The 19,933-nt window shown below is 35.2% G+C and overlaps 1 protein-coding gene across 1 annotated transcript in view; it reads right to left on the bottom strand.

Moving 5' to 3' along the window:
* The window catches only part of PTPRD (protein tyrosine phosphatase receptor type D), a 520,035-nt gene that overhangs the window by 181,424 nt on the left and 318,678 nt on the right, over positions 1–19,933 (bottom strand). Inside the window, exons 6-9 of the mRNA XM_090274103.1 lie at positions 18,502–18,612; positions 14,858–15,127; positions 11,351–11,932; positions 2,191–2,324 (exon numbers count right to left, since the gene is read on the bottom strand). Coding sequence (XP_090130229.1) covers positions 2,191–2,324; positions 11,351–11,932; positions 14,858–15,127; positions 18,502–18,612 — 1,097 coding nt within the window. The remainder of the gene's footprint in view (positions 1–2,190; positions 2,325–11,350; positions 11,933–14,857; positions 15,128–18,501; positions 18,613–19,933) is intronic.

Genomic DNA, 19,933 nt, shown 5'->3' with positions numbered 1-19,933 from the left:
GATAAAAGGGAGAATGAGAGGCTCTCACCCATGGATGTGTTCTACCCTAAGGCACGTGTATTGCTCAATTAGCCCAAAATAGAAACTGATAGTATGTTCAATATGTGCAATGTCAACTGAATATATTTCAAGCTCATGTCCCATATCTTCCATAATCTAAATATGGGCAAAGAAAATATGGCCAAAAGTGATAGCAGAAATTTGTATACAGTTTACCTGAGATTACTATAAAAGAGAACTAAAATTGCCAAGGTCTGATGAGATAAAAACCAGATATTAGTTACTAAAGAAAGCTTGAAAATTTATATGAAATATAGGTTGGTTGAAAATAATTTTAGAACTATTTTTCCTTGGGAATGTAGACTCTACAGCTACAAAAATAATCACAAACTTTTCTATAACTTTTAACACCATAAAGGACTTTTGAAATAGTTTCTTTAATCAAATGTTATAATTACTTTTCATACTTGAAATCTGCCTTTGTATTTTAGCAAAAATAGAGCTGTTTATTGGTAATCAATCTCAGATTGAACAGTAGCCTGTAGTAAGCTTTAAAACACATGCTAATCTAATATGGCATAAATAATCTTAGGCTTCTTATCCAATATTGCTTGCTGTTCACACAAACATAAATCAGTCAAGAAGAATTCAAATATAAAACTGGAGAAAACATCCCTAGTGTGTTCTGGCTTGAAAATACAAAAGCTTAAAAAAATGTTAGAGCTACCAAATAACAAGCAAAAAAGGTATACCCTAAGAAACAACTGTAAAGTAGAGCAGGTGTGCCAACATCCAAGCATCCATAGCATCCCCCCCAACTGCCACTCTCTCTGCTGTTTTTACTACATTCATTTCTTAGTTGGGTAGTGCTAAGGATTTAAAATAATTTAATGCTGAGTTATATCTTATTAAAAACACAAGTAGTTGTAATATGAGTACTTTAAGTTATAACAGCGTTTACATTATGTAACTTTTTAAGTGATTAATTTATATTGGCTTGGTTAGCTAAATCTAAAAGCATTGCATTTAGAAGCTGGTTTTTGGAGATTCCACTGCATTCAAACAGAAGTAATAAAGTATAAGTTCACAGTAAAAGTTAATCTATTTTAGCATACAAAATAATGACCAGCAAGTTAACTGATAATAGTTCATTTAGTATGCGAGTGTTTTAAAAAGTACTCCTTGTTAGCTCCTAGGGGCTATTTAGCTTTGTGAAGGTTTTTTTTTTTTTTTTTTTTAAGATGAAGAGGTAATATAAAATGGCTTGTGTGGATTGAGTTTTCACATATAGCTTTACTAACATCTTGTCCAAATGTTCCCTAATGGAATTTATAATAACAGAATAAATATATTCCTTACTATAATATATTTCCTTTTTAAAAATGTTAGGTGTATCTTAATAACTGATTTCTATTATCTATTTAAAATGCACCCAAGAGATGGTGTACCTTAATGGTTAAGAACACAGGTCTGAAACTGCCTCGATTCAAATTCTAGTTCTTCTATTCAGTAGCAGGAAACTTTGGGCTATTTAACTTTTTCATGTACCTCCATTTTGTGACATGTAAAATAGATTAATAACAGAGGTGGTCCAACCCATAGTACTGTTGTATGGATTAAATGAGTTAACAGATGTGAGATACTTAGAACACTGCCTGTTAATGTATTTATTAGCTATTCTGATCTTTTGTTTCTTTTCAGTGACTATCAGTAATTTCCAGCCTTCTACAATCTACTATTATTTTATATCCATAACATAGTCAAACTTTACACATACTCACATTCATATAATTTTTGGCATACAAAGAGACATTTGCTTTGGGGTACCTTTCTCTAAAACCAGCTTGAACAAATTTTTCTACTCAAAACCCTAGAGCTTGAATGCAAAAGAGAAAAAAGTCCCCAAGTTTCATGGAGTATACTGAATATTTTATAATCTGATACTTCCATAAATAACTTGGAAACTTAAATAGAAAATAATTCCAATAGGACAATACCTGTTTTGTTTGTCCTTTTCCCCAGCCAATTTCCCTTTCTACTGTTGTGGTCAAGTGTCTCTTCATGCATAAATCTTTTTTACCAAGGTCTGCTATAGATACCTGACATTTCACAGAACCTGGGTAAGTACACAACAGCAGAGTAGTACCTCAGAGTAGTGAAGAATTCCAAAGGTGAGAAGCACAGTCTTACCTCCTCTCCATGCTCCCCATCTTTGTAGACCAGTTCATAGCTGGCGATTGTGTCTGAACGTGGAGGTGTCCAAGAGAGCAAAATACTTGTTTCAGACTCAGGTTCTGCTTTGAAGTTTAGTGGCTGCCCTGGCACTAAAAACAGGGAGGCAAAAGACAGAGCTTACCATCACCATAAATATTTACCAGTTCTTTCATTAGTGCATCTGTTTCAATCTTTCAAAATGTGTCCACATGTATTAGCTTAATGCAGTGTTAGGTCTTTTTTTTTTTTACAATGCCCATATAAACTTGTGTATATAAAGCCCATTTTCCTCCTTCAAAGAACAAGAACTATATTAGGAATACTGTCCTTGTCCTTGAGTGGTATATTTATACAAGATGCAGAACTAGCAAATACAGAATACATTAGTCTGTGAATTCAATTTTACATATAATACAATTATTTACTTCATAACATTGTTGTATGTAATCAATGAGATGATTTATATAATGCACTTTGTAATTAATACTTCCTAAATCATAATGAGTGCTAAATATATAAAAGTTATTGCTATTTTTTAACTAAGTAGGAATTTATTCTCTGGCACTGCGTTTCACTTTCAAAGTTAACACACCTACAGGCAACCAGAATCACTTAGCATTTTTTTATTACCAACCTATGTTTTTAAGAAATTATTTTAAAATAAAAATAAATAAGAAAATAAGAAACTATTGCTTACAAATAATTGCTTCTAATACCTCAATGACTTTAAATGGCTTAATGCACTCCACCTAATATTAAACTTAATATTGTCCCTAGTGAGAGGGAGCTAAATTACTACACAGATTAAAAAGTTTATAGAATACTTATTATCAGAAATACGCTAATTAGAGTAAAACAAATATTCTATAATATTCATATTAGTCATGCAACATGCAATAGACACTTTGAGAGAGATGTACAGCAGATGTTGAAAACACTTTACTCAAATGTTATATTAGAATAAGCTGACTAACCCCAATGGCCAGGTTAACACCAGATTCCCATCAGGCCCTCCATCTGTTATAGACAAGGCTAATGTGCTTCCGGGAGTCACGGGCGCACCTAAGCTTACATTGTTCTTAGCCAATGTCTGCTCTGATGGGGTGGTAACCCATGCTTTGGTGGTCATTAAAATTTTTGATCTCAAAAAAATCCCAAATTTGATCATTACCCCTGATATCGTGGCATATTTCAAAGTGCTATAGCAAAACAGATGTCCGTATTTCTACAAATTCTCATGAAAACTCAGTGTATAGTTATTAAAAATTATCCAGAGGCAAAAAAATGTCTAAAGCATTTTTGGCAAATGAGAGTAAACATTCAAAACATACAATATCATGTAATTTGTAGCTGATATATAAATTCAAGTTTTGATATAACACTTGAACCATCATTTTCATAAGAATCTTTGGAAAAACAAAATGTATTTCTTTTTGTAATCATATATCTGTAGTATGATTTAAAAACTGTTTTTGTTTAAAAAAGAGATTAAAGTCTAAAGGGATCTAGCAGAATGGTTTCTAGGATGCCTAATTATCATTTTATTCTACAGTCTGCTCTGTTAACCTGTGAATCTGTGTGTGTATATGTGCATGTGTGCATGCACATGTGCAAGCAAGCACACTCAGGTTTGAACTGATGCTTAGGGCCTCCACCAATGAGTGTTTCCTATTTCTAATTTCATTCATTATTTTTTCTCCCTTTTTGTATCACAGGCTTTGAGATACTCATTAATTTGATGCCTCCAGGAATGTACTTTCTGAAAAGGGAAACAGTGTATCTTTTTTTCTTTTCTTTTTAAGTAGCTGCCCAGTGGGTGACCTAACATAATCATTCAGACTGAGACAAAAGAAGATAAAAGATCAAAAGCAAGAGAAGGAACAATGGAGGAAAATAAAAAATAAACAGGCAAACGAGAAAACAAATAGTAAATGTATTACTTCTAAAAGAAAAATACCAAAAGCACTAGCAGCAGCAACAGTGGAAGCCAAGAACTATTAGAGAGATGGGGAAATTATGATTGGATTCTAATATTCACATAATGAAAGGGTTTCTCAGGCTAAAATGACACACAGACATACACACACCACACATATATGTGTACAATCACTTATTTTTCTCTAGTTTTAGTCCCTGTTTTCTTTCCCCATACTTTCAAAAGTTCTGGGAAAGACAAAATCCTGTGACAACTCCTGATTTAAACCAAACCAGAATACAGTATTGTCAAGAATTTAAAATCGTCGGCGGCGGTGGCAGCCGTCCGTCTCGAGAGACGATGGTGTAGCTTCTTAAGAGTCTATCTGCACCGCCGAGAATGGCTGTGCAGTCCGACTCGGGAGTGACATGGTATCTGTCTCCTCCCGTGTTGAATCGACATCTTGCGATGACGCTGGAGTGTCCTCTCCAGTGGAGCTGAAGCTACAGAGCCTGGGCAGGGTGATATGGAGGGTCTGCTGTTGCCCATGCAGCAGACCCCCCCTCTCTTTGCAGCTGAAGGGTCCAAGGGAAAGACGGAGTCAATACAGCTTGGCTTCAGGTGCGCCGCAGGAGTTGCCGGTGTTGACTACAACGTCAAACCGCCTTAGGGACTCCGGCTCCGGATTTTCTGTTGGGGTTTACTCCCTTAGCCTTTCCCCTGAAGAGGTATGCTGCAAGGCAGCGGAGGTTTTTTGGAGTCAGAGTTTTCCTTCTCTGAAGAATTTAAAATACAGAGAGTATTAAAGGACTGCTCTTGGGATAATAACTGCTTGTTCCGTATATCCTCCCTGCCTAATTCCAATAAGTTAAGTGACATTGATTGAAAACATCTTGGAAATCTAATTAAGTTTTTCATACTTAAAACTGTTTACTTTCTACCTTTTGTCTTGAACAAATACTTGGTAGGTCTCAATATTTTATCCTTGTTTAGTGACACAAACTTCGTCTAATTCTCTAATTCCATTTGGTTCACTGAGGAGCCCACTCCTGCTACACAACAAAGCAAACGCGCACATCAAAAAGGGTGTGCTGTCCATTTTATTCTTGGACAGGTAAGTAGTGCCCAGATGACTTAAGTGATAGTCTCTTACACTAATGTTTAAGGGGATCTCCTCCTCTGCTTCTACCATATCCTTCTTTTGAAATAATCTAGAGGATGATTTTATTTAGATTTTAAACTTGTGAGAGAAACACAAATGCCTGGAGGTATTAGGCAGATCACGCAAAGGAATGAGTGCTGAGGCCATGTGTGGCATGGGATTAACTAGAGGGCACCTGGCCCACCTGGAGTAGTGAGGTTCAGCACTAGGAGATGGCTGCCTTTTGGAATATGGGCCCAGTCTTGCCAGAGTTTCTGATTTTTCAAAAGAAGTTGATAATAAACTTTTAGGTAAATTTTTTCAAACTTTAACAATTGGAAATTAATTAAATTAACTGAAATTATTTGAAAAATACTATATGGGGTTAAATATGCCTACAGATGAAATTCATATATGGTCCGGTGCTTTATGATATCAGGGTCTATGCTCATAATGCCTTAAGGTGCCACTACTCAAACTTTCTTGGGAATTGTATGTTCACCTACAGCTCTTGCTTCACCAGGGTTCTTTAGTCATAGTTGAAACAACCACAATAAAGCTGAGGCATCAAAGGAAAAGAAAACAGCTGTGAAACTAATGGATTTATTTTAATATTCCCCAGACATATGTACCCTAATGATGATAATATATGTATATGAAAAAACACTTCAGGGGACTCCAAATTGTCATATTTATTTTCTCTGCTTGGAGACACAGGGAATGCTTGATCATCTGTCAATTTGATTTTTATACAAATATTGTGACTACCGAGGTTCTATTAAAAAATGTTAATATTTGTGTTTTATGCCCTGCTACAGAGACACACATGGATGTAACATTTTTTTAATGCTGTCACAATCTTTATACCTCAAACTTACTAGCATTCACTTCTTGTGTGTCTGTTTCATTTTATTCAAGAGCTTTTCTGTATTATAGCATTATCCTCACCAATTACCTGAACATAAATTTTATGGGAAAGTCTAAAGTTCAGAGTAAATCATGGGAAAATAAAAACAACCCATCCAGAAACTTACGGGCAATTATTCCACATTAAAAAGGGATATGTGTTAATACTGACTATAAACCAAATTTAGAATTTAGATGTAAAAGAGGAAATGAAAGTAGAAACACAAATTTTTCTTTAAAATTCTATGTAAGAAATCTTTATATTCTGTAAACTGCTATCAAGATTATATTCTTCTTGATTTACTTATTTAATGCCAAAAAGGAAATACAAATATGAATTATCAGCTTTCTAAAATAAGGTTATAATCCCATTGATAAATGTAAAATATTTGAGCAGTAGTACTATTATACTCTATAAAAATATCTGAAGGCAGCTCAAAGACAGAGAATGGAGAATAAATAAGAAATGAAGAAAAATCTGCATGTCATCTGAAATGCTGATAATATTAGAAGACATCAAGAGCAAATTGTAGGGCATATCTCTAAAGAGAAAACAGTAGATATTAAATAACTAAACAACCATTTCATCTAGGTATTTATAAATGTGAATTATTACCAAAAAGACTAAAAAGCTGAATATTGATAAAATATGTAGTACTTTAATAAGGTACATACTTCAAACTATGTGTATCTAGCATATTGATAAACAATAGAAGAAAACAATAAAAGAACAGCCAGAATTATAGGGGCAGTAAAACAAAATTCAAAACAAGGAGTCTGATTTGTAAGTACCACAAATATGTCATTGACAAAATAAGTAACTTGATACAAAGCACCTGCACAAATATTACTCTCAATTGTCATTAAATATCAATAAGAAAATGTTAAATTTTATTACAGTTGTATTTACATCCAGAGCTCCTTTACTTATTTGTAAAACTATTTAGAGAAATCATTTTGGCTATTGGACGTCAGTTATTTTTTTAGTTTGTTGACATAGGCATCCTACTGACATACACTAATAAAATGACTCTTAAACTTGTGGAAAACTAAAGTACAATGTCTCCAAATGTTGTAGTTTTATATTATAACAATTTTACAATGTACAGGATTTGTAGAATTACCTTCTTCAAAATGTTTAAAGTTGCTAATACTTAGTATTTAGTTAGTAAATGTATGTAATTCTTTTCCTTCCAAAAACCTATATTATTAAGACACACACACATAACTAGTAGACTTTTCCTAAGAATCTACTAAGTGTATAGCAGAACTAGAGGTCAAATGTTTTCTAAAGAAAGTTCAGAAAAAAGACATTAAGATTTAACAGGTTTAGAATGCCTCCAATTAACATAAACATCAAACATCTATTTTACTGTATTAGGTTTAAAATGTAATTTAATACATTTCTTTATCAGAGTTTCATTTGCAATTTTATAAAATATATAGTTATCCTATGTTATCAGAAATATACAAATTACATCAATACTCCATTTATATTAATATATTAACATAAGACAGTAATCTTAAATAAAAGCAAAAGTGATAAATTCCCTCTTAAACTCACTTTGTTACTAAACACTATTTCTTAAGGGATATTAGTATCAGGAAACTGAAAATAGCCAAATGAAATTAATACATTACAGATTGAGAACACATAAAATTTTTATCTCTATGTATATGAAATTAAAATATACTTGAGAAATTCATACACATTATTAGTCATATAATTTTCATAGAGAAAAGATAAAATTGCAGTAAAAATAATGTCTTTAAATTTTATATAACCTCACTAAAAGAATATTTCATAATGGTTTATGTTTTTCCCTAGCAATAATCCCAAGAGTTAGCCAGTCAGCAACAAGAAAAAATAGCAGCTCAGCATTAATTATATCAGGATCTCACATCATTGTATTTGGCAGTTATCCACTAACATCAAATGGCCTTTGTTAATTAAGCCTAGAGAACCCATCAAATCATTGTGCTATTTTGGAAGATTTTCTTAGCCTATTGATCTTGGCAGGCACAAGTCATTATGTCATCATATATCTTCTCAATCAATAAGTATTAAAAGTGCACCTATTCTGGAAGCTTCTTGGAAATATCTTAATGTATAAAATGTCTAAAAGAGATTGGGAACAACTATTCTAATACACTTGTGGCCCATTCATCTCTATTTTTCTAAGTCAGAGTCCCTAGATACATTAATTCAATTGCCCCTGTCATAACACTACCTTCACTGAGTTATGATTAATGTTACATTATGTCTGCTGGTAATATAGAAATAAAAAGGTCTATTAAAATATTAGTTCTATATCTTTTAATAAACTGTGAATGAGGGCATTATTGTCTTGTTATTCTGTGTTCTGAATATAAGGATTTTCATGACTCCCACTGATTCTTATGTTTTAGTTGAATTCATTTACAGAAACTATTTGGTTTCTTAGCTAAATCCTCTGTTATCAGAAAGGAGGTCATAAAACATTATAGGTTTCTCTGTTAAATCTGTGGTTAGAAAAGCTAGAACCAAATTTAGTGATTGAATATAATAACCTTCTATAAAAAAAGGTATTCCCTTCTACTTCTTACAAATAAAGTTATTTTTTTCATATCTAAAGAGCTTAACACACTTTTGTACTGGGATAAAATAATAGCCACCTCAAGTATTGCAGAAGTATATTATATATAATCCATAAATAAAGATATGAATAGGTGACTACACTGTATTTCCTACCTCTATTCATTTATTGAACAACTCCTGGGCACAAAAGCCTAGTAGGCACTAAAACTATCACAGTAGCAACTTATTAACTGGAGAGATAATGGTGTTCAGAAGTATCTAAGGTGCCCAGATATAAATCCTGCTTTGTCATTTACTAACCATATGATCCAAAGAAGTTCCCAAATCTTTTTATTTTCTTTGATCCCCAATTTACTGATTGGAAAATGGGATGATTCCACATCTACTTAACTGGGTAGAAAGAATATATGCAAAGTTCACAGTAGAGTGCTCAGCCTATTTTGGCTGTTATGATTATAATGATAATTTATTTCACTTATTAAATTATAAAATGTTTCTGTCTATTGTATAATCCATAGCTCTGTTATGGGTTTAAATGTGTCCCACAAAAATTCATATTGAATCCCTAACCGCCAGAGCCTCAGAACGTTACCTTATTTTGAAACAGGGTTGTTGTAGAGTTCATTAGTTAAATTCTGGTCATTTGGCCATAACCCATTATGATGGGTATCCTCGTAAAAAGGAAAAACTTAGACAAAGAGACATGCACACGGAGAGAATGACATATTACAATGGAGGCAGAGATCAGGATGATGCCTCTACAGCCAAGGAACAGCCAAGATTGCCAGCAAGTGCCAGAACCTCCATCGTAGCTCTCAGAGGAAACAAATTCTGCTAACACCTTGACATTGGACTTTTAGCCACTAGAGCAGATAGGGAATAAATTCCCATTGTTTAAGCCACTTGGTGTGTGGCATTTTTTAATAGCAGTCCAATAAAATGAATAAAATTCCTAATCTCTATGAGCTGGTTATGATTTTAGATGAGAAAACTAAAGTTCAGAGGAATGAAGTAACTTGTTCAAGGTTCAAAATCATAGACTGAGATTCAAACCCTGATTATATTACTCCATCACCAGGGATTTTTAAAAAGAATACAGCTGAAAAAGCAGAAGAACTAAAAGTGGATTATAGGGATATATTCTCTTCATATACTTTCTTATATTTTTAATGGTCCTGGAGCTGCTAAAATGGTATAATAAAAAATAATCTCATAACAGTAAACCAAATCAAGGAAAATCAATCAAGAAAATAACAAGATTCACAGATTTCTATACTTCCCAATGAGAAATGTATAAAAATTAAAATCTATTAAAAATCTACAGTATTTTTCTGCATATTAATACAGCAAATAAATGCAGAACTGCAAAACCAAGTAGGGAAAATCTATAGATGGTTTTAGTGTAATTGGGGTCAAAGTTATTTTTATAATTATCTTTCATACTATTCGAGAAAACAGTATATCCATGGGCAAGCCACTAAGAACCAAATAATGGTATGAAAGTCCAATAAAGCCTGTCGAGCTGTAAACATGTTCTGAGGTTTGAAGTAGCCAGGACAAACGGTAAATGTAGTCATGTGATTCACAAAGTTCATGACATGAAAGCAAGTCAGTGATTAAAAAGGTTTATCAAGTTCTGACACCTGAGAAAATTCACTAATTCATACCATTCATGCCCAAAATTACCAATGAGTAACATACTTCTAGATTACAGATACCAATTCCAATAATACAGTTCTTATGTAAATTATCAGAACAAACCAGTGGCATGCTTCCTAAACACTCTCAGATTAATGCAAATTTTAAAGGAGCCAAGGCTATAAGGAATCAAATGGCTCTCAGAAGTTCAAGAATAAACTTTAGAAGAAAGCTGCTATGTAATAGTCCCAACCCAAGTCAAAACTGATCACTTCAAAACAAACACCAGGAAGGTTTGATATCATCTTATAAAAATAAAACCACTGGCAGTGCCAACATTTTCTTCATTAAATAGTTTGGCATCTGCTCTAATGCCCAGTAAAATGAATTAAACACACCTTGATGTTTGATCTTAGATCTTGGTAACTGTCTTCCTTCACCCCTGAAGCCATACAAAAATATATATATATATCAAAAATCCAGTAGGAGAATATGTATTTTTAAGCAAGTAGCTTCCTGGCAAATATAAGCCATTTAAGTACCCAAGGCCCCCTGACAAATGGTTTTATTTTTAACTTTATGTCAACCATCCAATCTTTCATAAATTAAATAGTTTTTGAGTCTATTCTCTCAGCATATAAAAAAAAAGTTTCTCTTATTTTCAAGATGTTGCATGGAGGACACATTCATCCATATCATACAGGAAAGTCTTCAAGTCATTTGGTACAAATGAAAAGGACAGGATGCTATACACATCCTTCTACTTGAAACGATTATTTCACCTTCCAGGTGTCCACACCTATTTCCTTTCCAGATGTCTTATCTGAACCCCTCACTCTGAAGCTCTAAGTCTCAAAAATTAAAATGTATAACCTCTTTGTTCTTTGCTTTTTCCCTTCCCACTTGTTAGCATCAACTCTGCCCTCCTGCCCTATTCCCTATCCACACTTAGACCTACCTCCTGTCTGAGTGATCACTTGTATGTCACTTGAAAGAGGACCATCTCCAATTGAGGTAAAAGCCAGGACTTTGACAGAATACGTTTTCTGGGGCACTAAGTTGCCAATAGTGGTGATTTGGCTGTCAGCTACATTGTGTTTCATCCAGTTGTTGACGTGCTGAGTGGGATCCATTGTATAATAAACTCTGTAACCTTGGATCTGTCCATTTGGCTCCTCAGGTTCCTTCCACTGCACCAGAATGGTGGTTGAGCTCAACATCCGCGCTTGGACATCCCGTGGGGCACTGGATGGCGCTTGCTCAGAGGTCTGTGTTAGCACGGGCTCACTGGGGGGCCCACGCCCAATGTTATTGACAGCGACAACCCTGAATTCATAATCTGAGTAGGGACTTAGTCCAGCGACACTGTAGCGTGTGGTCGCTACCCCATCAATTTCTTTGTAAGGTTCCTCAGAATTTTTAGGTTTATGCTGAATGATGTAGTAAGAGACAGGCTCGGGGTTCCCAGAGTCCCATGTCAGTGTGATGCTTGTGGCCGTGCTCTCGGTCACCACAGGAGTTCCTGGAGGTTTGGGTAAGGCTTGGGGGGAGAAATATAAAGAGAGTCACTATCCATCACCTCTAAGATGTTATGAGAATCCATAAATTCTACTATTGAAATGACCGAATTATGTATCTACTAAACATTTAATTAGATGACATTATAGCAAAGGAGAGTGTTCTAAATGATCAGGGAAACACGACCAGTCCCATCTTACTCAGAGAGCATTATAGTATTGTACTTTGGGCTTGTATCCAAACCCTCCCCTATTAGCTATGTGATCTGAATGCATTGCCTAACCTCTCTCTGCTTTAGTTTTCTCATGTGAGAAGTGGGAAAAACTCTATGACTGAAATTGTGTAATTGAGTAATGCTATTTCATGAGTTTGCTCTTATGATTAATAACCTAATCCAGTAATGTTCTTAGCATGTATCTGGCACCCTCAAAAAACATTATTTGCAATTATTACTATTATTATAAGCCAATTAACTGGTTGCTTTAAGATATAAATGATATAACTAAAGACCAGTAAATGCTGAAAACAATATATTGAATATATTTTAGAATATATTGAGATGGTATTAAATTGCTACGGAAGAATAACATCCATATTGTTTTCCAGTTGTAAGACATAAGTAACATTACTATAATTTTCTCATAGATAATTTAACCAAGATATTAAAATTAGAAAGAACAGTGATTTTAAATTAATTTCAAATTCATATTTTTACTTTATATTCAAAAATGCTGATGAAACTAAATTAGAACACATTAACAAATCACTTTTTAAAGTATTATTGTAAGAAAAGGTAAAGGGATTAAGGAAAACAAAATCTCATAGACAGACAGCAGGATGGTGGTTACCAGAGGGAATGGGAGGTGGGAGGAGGCAGGAGACAGTAAATGGGGATGAACGGGGATAGAAGGAGGCTTGACTTGGGATGGTGAACACAGTAAAATATACAGATGATGTCGTATAGAGCTGTACACCAGAAACCTACATAATTTTATTAACCAATGTCACCCAAAAAAATTCAATACAAAATAAAGTATTCTTGTAATAGTATGTATTCTATATTCGTCATCAGTAGTACCTGAGAGTATAGCTATATACACATATTTGTAATTAAATCCATCTTTTAGAAATCCAGTCTTGTTTTTTTTTTCTCTTTTAGCAGAAGGACACAATTCAAAATGCTACTAATTAAGAATACAAAGCATCTACAGTGGTGACCTCATACTTAAGTGCCTTACCCTGGACAACGATTCTCAAAGGTAGAGTTATCAGGGGAGAACACATCACCAATTTTTTGGAGAAAACTCAGAAGGTAACTCTCATAAATCGGCCCTTTAGTCCCCCTTTTACCTTGTCGACATAAAGGCAAAAAGTACGGTACTCCATAAAATGACATCTTTTCAAGAGCAGCAAACTTGTACTTGGTAACTGCTGGATCCCCACTACCTAGGACACTGCCTAGCAGAGAGTAGGTATTTCATTTATTGTTACATGACTAACTGAATGAATGAGTCAGTACCATTCTCCACACTCTCCTTAGGCTGCTGTTCTTGTGTTGGTTCATGTTTTGCCTTCAAGATTCACTATTACATTTTATCTATTCTTGAGGTGAAGAAGGTAGGGAAATAACAAGAGCCAGGAAAATAAAGGTAGGAAGTTGAACAAGATATTAGTTTAATGTGACCCCTGCTTTTGAATTTTTGAAGATTTTCAGGAAACCTACTAATATTTAAAGTTGAAATGGTTATTATGAGAAAGGTGCTTCATTATTTGCATGATCACACTAGGAACTATACCTTGCCAAGGGATTTTACTAAAATAATAAAAAGAGATATTTATTTAAACAATGTGGCCTGACATTTTTCAAGGAAGTAGTTAACCCATATTTTCCTAGATTTCTTCCTGAATTTTAAGGCAAGTAAAAATACTGCTAAGTAACATTTATTGTACAGTAAATAATTTGTGTCTGTAACATATGGGTAAGTATGTTTAATACAGTTAAGAATATACAATATAATGCAACTATTTTAAATGGTTAAATGTTACCAATGGTGTGTAACTCTGTTCTTTTATCACATGATTGATTATATATGGCATATATTTGATACATATGCTTGGTTGGAAATATGGCCCAGAGAATAGCAATGCATTTTACATTTCTTAGCATGAAACTTCCTAGAAAGGGAAGACAATTGTGTTCATTTTGCAGTAGTTCCAGATATTTGCAGAAACTTCAAGTCATCCTCAGTCTGACCCATTTTGCAAACGTGTTCTAGAAATCTATAAACACTGGGTAAAAACAATCCCCTCACACTCACTTTTTTTCTTTCTTTGATTTGAAAATATCTGTGGAAAATAGTACTTTGGTTATATTTAGTTCACTTATTTCAAGGGTATAATATTTCTTGAGCACTTCATCAATACAAGGTGAAAAGATAAAGCTAAGAGACTATATAAATCCACTTGCATTTTGATTTTTAATGGGAGAGTCCACTAAAAATTTTTAAAGGATCTATTGTTTAGCCATGTTAATTATAACATTTTTCTGTTTTTCTTCAGGATTTTTGACATTTAGTAAAACTTATTTTGATTCTTCTATCATGTGACTCTTATCAAAGATCTGGATTAAATGAAATTTGTACGCTTCAGTCCTTCCATAACAGTTGATCGTGTCTAGCATTCCTCCTTCTGTTGGTTCAGTTCTGGGCCCAGCCTGTTGCCAAATAGTTTGATTATTGCTTCTTAGGTTGCCAGTACTTTTAAGAGAGAGATTGCCTACATAGAAATGTGTATCTTTGTGATACCATAGCTTGATTAGACTATGACATCTAAAACAGTAAACAATGAGTAAGATATGCTTTAGAATTCCTAGGAGAGACTCTGTAGAGGCATTAGTCGGGTGACCTGAGGGTAGTCAGGCCGTCAAAGCATGAACCGCTGAGCATACCTTTGACAGTGATCTGTGCTATTGCTTCAATGACACCCAGTGTTGACATTGCAACACAGGTGTAATTTGCTGACTGTCTTACATCATTCAGTTCTAGCACATTTCTTCCTATTGGCATATCATCTTCAGGTGTCAGGTCTTCAGCCCCCAACATCCACTTCACATAAGGCATTGGTGACCCCACAGCCACACAGGTGATATTAACACTTCCACCTGGCATGATTTCATGATTAGTGGGTGGAATAGAGAATCTTGGTGGGACACGACGAACTGGAACGAAACACAAGGGAAGATGATAAAATATACAAGGCAAGAAAAATGACTTGTTAAACACATGGCATGCACTGTACAGACAAGATTAAACAACTGGAACATATTGTGGATTGTCCAAAAAAACAAAAAACAAAAAACAAAAAACTGGATAGTATAGACCAAACAAGTATGATATGTGTATACACACAAAGAAATTATTTGGTTTGGTCATTGATATCTTAGACACATTCATACAAAAGTTGATTCCAACCTATAAGGCCCCCCCCCAAAGAAACTATCTACAAAGTTAACAATACACAAACATCATGCATAAGATAAACACAAAACATATACATACATGCATATAACAATGATTCTATGCATTCATGTATATGTGAAAAAGGGGGCTAGGAGGTCACCAGCAGATTTAAGTTGGATATCAAAACCAACTTCTGTGCTGTGTACTTCCAGCTGCTGCGAATGTACGTGTGGAACCACACTGTTACATTCAAGTCCCAGAAAACATCATCTAGAGTTACAGTGGAAGTATGATTTATTTGCTTTCAGACTCAGAGAAGATGCAGCCTCAATACCTCACACTAACACTGGACCAAACACAGAAATACATGTATATATACATACTGATTCAGAGTCACAGAAGAAGAGACAGAGCCAACACCAGTAAAAATACCAAACGGGGTCATGCAAAGCATGCATGCAAGGCCCGTGCTTAGGACAATGGGAAAATGTCTGGAAATCCAAGACAACAGTGACAGCAGAAGGAAGAACAAGCTAATAGAACTAAACACAAAGGCAGGACATAAAGTACAGTGACTGAGACCGGAATTTAGGGGATGAGGGGGTTTAAGTAGAAGATATTAGATTAAGCTAGGTTGTTAAATGCAAGGACTGCACGTTTAGAAAGGGAGCTGAGGATTTCACATTCAGGATTCTGTTCGGTTCACAGCTAAGGTAAGAAGACAGCACAGACGAGGACAACGAAACGCAGTAAGAGGCTTTTTATGCCTCCATTCAAATTGAGGGACGCTGCATCTAAAACATACAGTGGCACATGACATTAAGACAAGAGGTCACAGTAGGACACCACAACACACACACACAGAAATTACCAAGCAATTACAGTTCAGTGTTCCTGCTTCAGATAATCTGCCTGTTTATACGTCAAGTTTAAGTACATAGTACACGGAGAGGGTAAGAGACACAGGTTTCATTTTGGGCTTTTATTGGCAAAACCTTACACCATGAGTATTTTAGGTCAAGAGGTAATTATCAGGAGCATAGCTTAAATACAGATAAGGAAGTGCTGTTTTAAATCACAAATCAAATAATAAACAAACAACCTCATAACCCCAAGAAGATAATGAGTAAACGTGTCTGTCTATCAATGTTTTGGCTGCATTTAAGGTTGAGATAAACCTCCGCTGAGTGGAAAGGGCTCACTGCGATGGCCTCACAGGTGAGTGATGGGTGTGGGAGAAGTAACGAGAGGGCTAAGCATGCCTCCTGCAGCCAATTCCCAGATTACACAGAGCAAGCAGGAGCTGGTGGAGACTTGGAGGTGTCAAAGAACACATCAAGAAAAACGGAGAACAGTTTAGTCTTCATGCTTGGGATTAGGGGAACAGCTACAACAAGTCATTCTGTGGGCAGCAGGCATCCTTGTAAGAGAGAAAGTAAAGGTGGGGCGGGGGTTGGTAGGAGTGGAGCAGGAAGGAAAGCAGGAACACTGACCAAGTTCACCGGACCTGAGCGAGTGAAGTGTGACCAGTTACCATGCACCCCAGGACATTCTCTCCCATCATGCACCACGGTAAGATACCACCAGCAAGCACTGGAAGCCATAGCCAGGGCATTCTCTGCTGAAACATACCATTAACCAAAAGAAGACCACAATGCAGCTACATTCATTTCATTTGTATTCTTTGTTATTGGTTTAATTAATAGTTTTGTAAGGTGGGTAAAAAGTAAAAAACACACCAACCTTCTCGCAGCTCTGAGGGATGTAGGGGGTTTGATGCAGAACACAATGAAATGAGGAAAGGAGAAAAACAAGGGAAACACAGAGAGAGTAAAAAGGCCATATCAAGGCTTTTAACTGCTACTTGAACATTTTTATTTGCTCTAGTTCATCTTTCCTACCTCAGCTGAAAAGCTACAATACCTCATAGGTTAACACAGTATTAGAATCAATAGCTAGCATCATTTTGAAATTTTTCTGTCGAAGAAGGTACACATGCCTCATGCAGCTAAGGAGGTCTCCACTGTGAGGAAAAGGATTAAGGGGCTCTCAAAGAATTGGGAGAAGAAATAGTTTTCTTCATATTGTCCCACCCCAGATGCCAGAGAGCCTCAGGAGAAAAAAAAAATCCCCATGACACATTATCTCAAACAAAAATTTCAAAATCAAGCTAGGTATTTTCCTAAGAGAATCCGCCCTATTGTAACTTAAAGCCCTCTCAGTCCCTTAGCTCTTCCCACCCCCACCCATGCCTTTTGTGGTTATTCACAGATGTGTAAACCTGGGATAAGAGCATTTTAATTGGACAAGAAAACTACAGGAACAGACTTTGAAAACTCCAGGGAAGAAGAAATACTTCTTTCTAGTTGAAATAAAAAGTGTAGCTACTCATAAGTTCAAAATTTAATCATTTCTATTACTTATAAGAAAATATGAAGGCATGTTCATTCATTCTTATCCCCAAAACAAATACTATTGTTGAAAATATAATCAGTGTTCCAAGTCAATCAGGAGATTAAAGTTTTGAGAAAGTTAGCAATTTAAAAAATGTATATATTCATATATATATATATATGCACATACATAATAACATGTGTTGATAAATATGAAAGTATAAAAGAAGGAAGAGAATACAATTGTACTATTTGCATGTAGCACTTTTTTTTTTTTAAGTTACAAGTTTTATCCTTACAGCTCCACAGCAGAGGTCCTGAAGACATAAACACCTTTATGCTTGGAGTTGCACAGGGAATTGATTAGTAGCACACCAAGCAATTATTTCAGTATTTAAAAAGGAAACAGAAGAGTTAACAGCAACAGAAGAAGAAAACCTCAAACACGTGCCAAGCACAGTTCAATCAATGCAGTAAAAACAGAAATCAAGATGTAAAAATGCAGATACTTACAAACATCAAGCGTCAGGATAGATTTTATTGGAAAGTGGTCAATTTTTTTAAATGGCATATTTACACTTTTTCATCCTTTATTCACTAAAATGCTTCAGCTACTGTAACTATTAGCAAATCAGCTTGTTAAATACTGACATAATGACACAGTAACACAGGTGCTGTGGGTGTCTCAACTCCCCCTGAGCCTGAATAAAGAAGTGACGCCAGGGTGATGTCATTCCTACCTCTGACATATAAATTGGCAGGGGCAGAATAGCGAGTGCCCGCGCTGTTGGTGGCAACACACTCATATTTTCCTTGGTCAGATTCTTCACTCTGTTCAATCTGAAGGGCGCCTGTATGGATATAAAATATATTGCCAAAGAGTCGGTCAGAGAAGGCTTTCTCAGTCCAGAAAACTAAACCTCTTAACAATATGAAAAGCCCTGCAAAGCGAAGGTCCACTCAACGTCGATTCAATCTCTTGCTAAGTTGCACAGACAGAAAATGATGCGATGAGAAAAACATATACAGATTATTTTTTTACATCATCAATGCTAGCATAAGAAAACAATATCTCTTTTCCCAAGCAAGAATTCTAGTCATAATTAAACACTCTTATTTCCTAGACTAATAAAATGAAGATGGGTGAGACTGCTTCAAGGAAGTATGGCTTTTAAATAAAACAAAAGATTAATTTTTGGTTTTGTTTTGTTTCATTTTGGTATCAAAAGTGGCGCAAAAGGTAGGTATGCTCAAAAAAAACCAGGCCGGGTTTTCAAGAAAGTCTTCTGCTGAAGAAAGCCAAAAATACGCAGCGAACACAAAAAGGCTGCACAAAGCAAAAAAAATTAAAATTAGTCATTATATATCATGAAAATATTACTTAAAGAAACAAAACTCCTTTAAGACATGCAGATTTTTAAGAAAAGAAAGACAGTTTGCCACGACTTACAATCATTTATTACGTTTGCTGAAAAACAAAGAGTAGTTGAATTAGAAGGTTTTAAAAAAGTTAAAAAGCACGGCCTGTATGAGCGAGGAAGAGCCAGCCAACCGCTGCTCGAGGACCTCCAGACGGATCCCCTAAGACACCCGTCAAAATCCACCGGTGGGATTAGCAGTGTGGTGTCGCAAAACCCCAAGAAAAATGCAAAACAAGAATTATACAAGAAACGAACACTGAGTCAAAGTATGAAAAACCAGCAGTACAACATACCACCAAGAATACTGAGCACCTTTGTTCCCATAGCCTGAAGGACAGAAGATCCAAAAATCCAGAGGCGAGTAATCCAAGAAAAAAAGAAAAGGGGGGGAAAAAAGCATTGCGGTCAGGTTGTAGGAAGTGGGATTGGGTGGAAAGGGGAGTCGTTCTTTGACTTTTAAGACATTAAGAGAAAAAAGAATTGAAGAACAAAAGCAAAAACCTTTTGAAAGATAAAGACAAAAAGCAGACGTTCCAGGCTGTCTTCTGCATGTCTGGCACTGTTCCCCAGACCATCTTGGCTTTGGTCCAGAACAAGAACAGCTAAGGAAGAAAAAAAATGATCTTTTTTTTTTCTCCAGTTGGACAAAAAAAAAAAAAAAAAAAAAAAAGAGGAAAAAGAAGAAAAAAGAAAAAAAAAAAAAGAAGGAAAAAGGAAGAAGAAAAGGAAAAAAAGAGGGACAGATGGTACG

The sequence above is a fragment of the Furipterus horrens genome, unplaced genomic scaffold (assembly GCF_987537825.1).
Source record: "Furipterus horrens unplaced genomic scaffold, mFurHor1.1.pri manual_scaffold_4, whole genome shotgun sequence".
Classification (NCBI taxonomy): domain Eukaryota; kingdom Metazoa; phylum Chordata; class Mammalia; order Chiroptera; family Furipteridae; genus Furipterus; species Furipterus horrens.
This window is presented reverse-complemented; position numbering and strand designations above follow the sequence as displayed.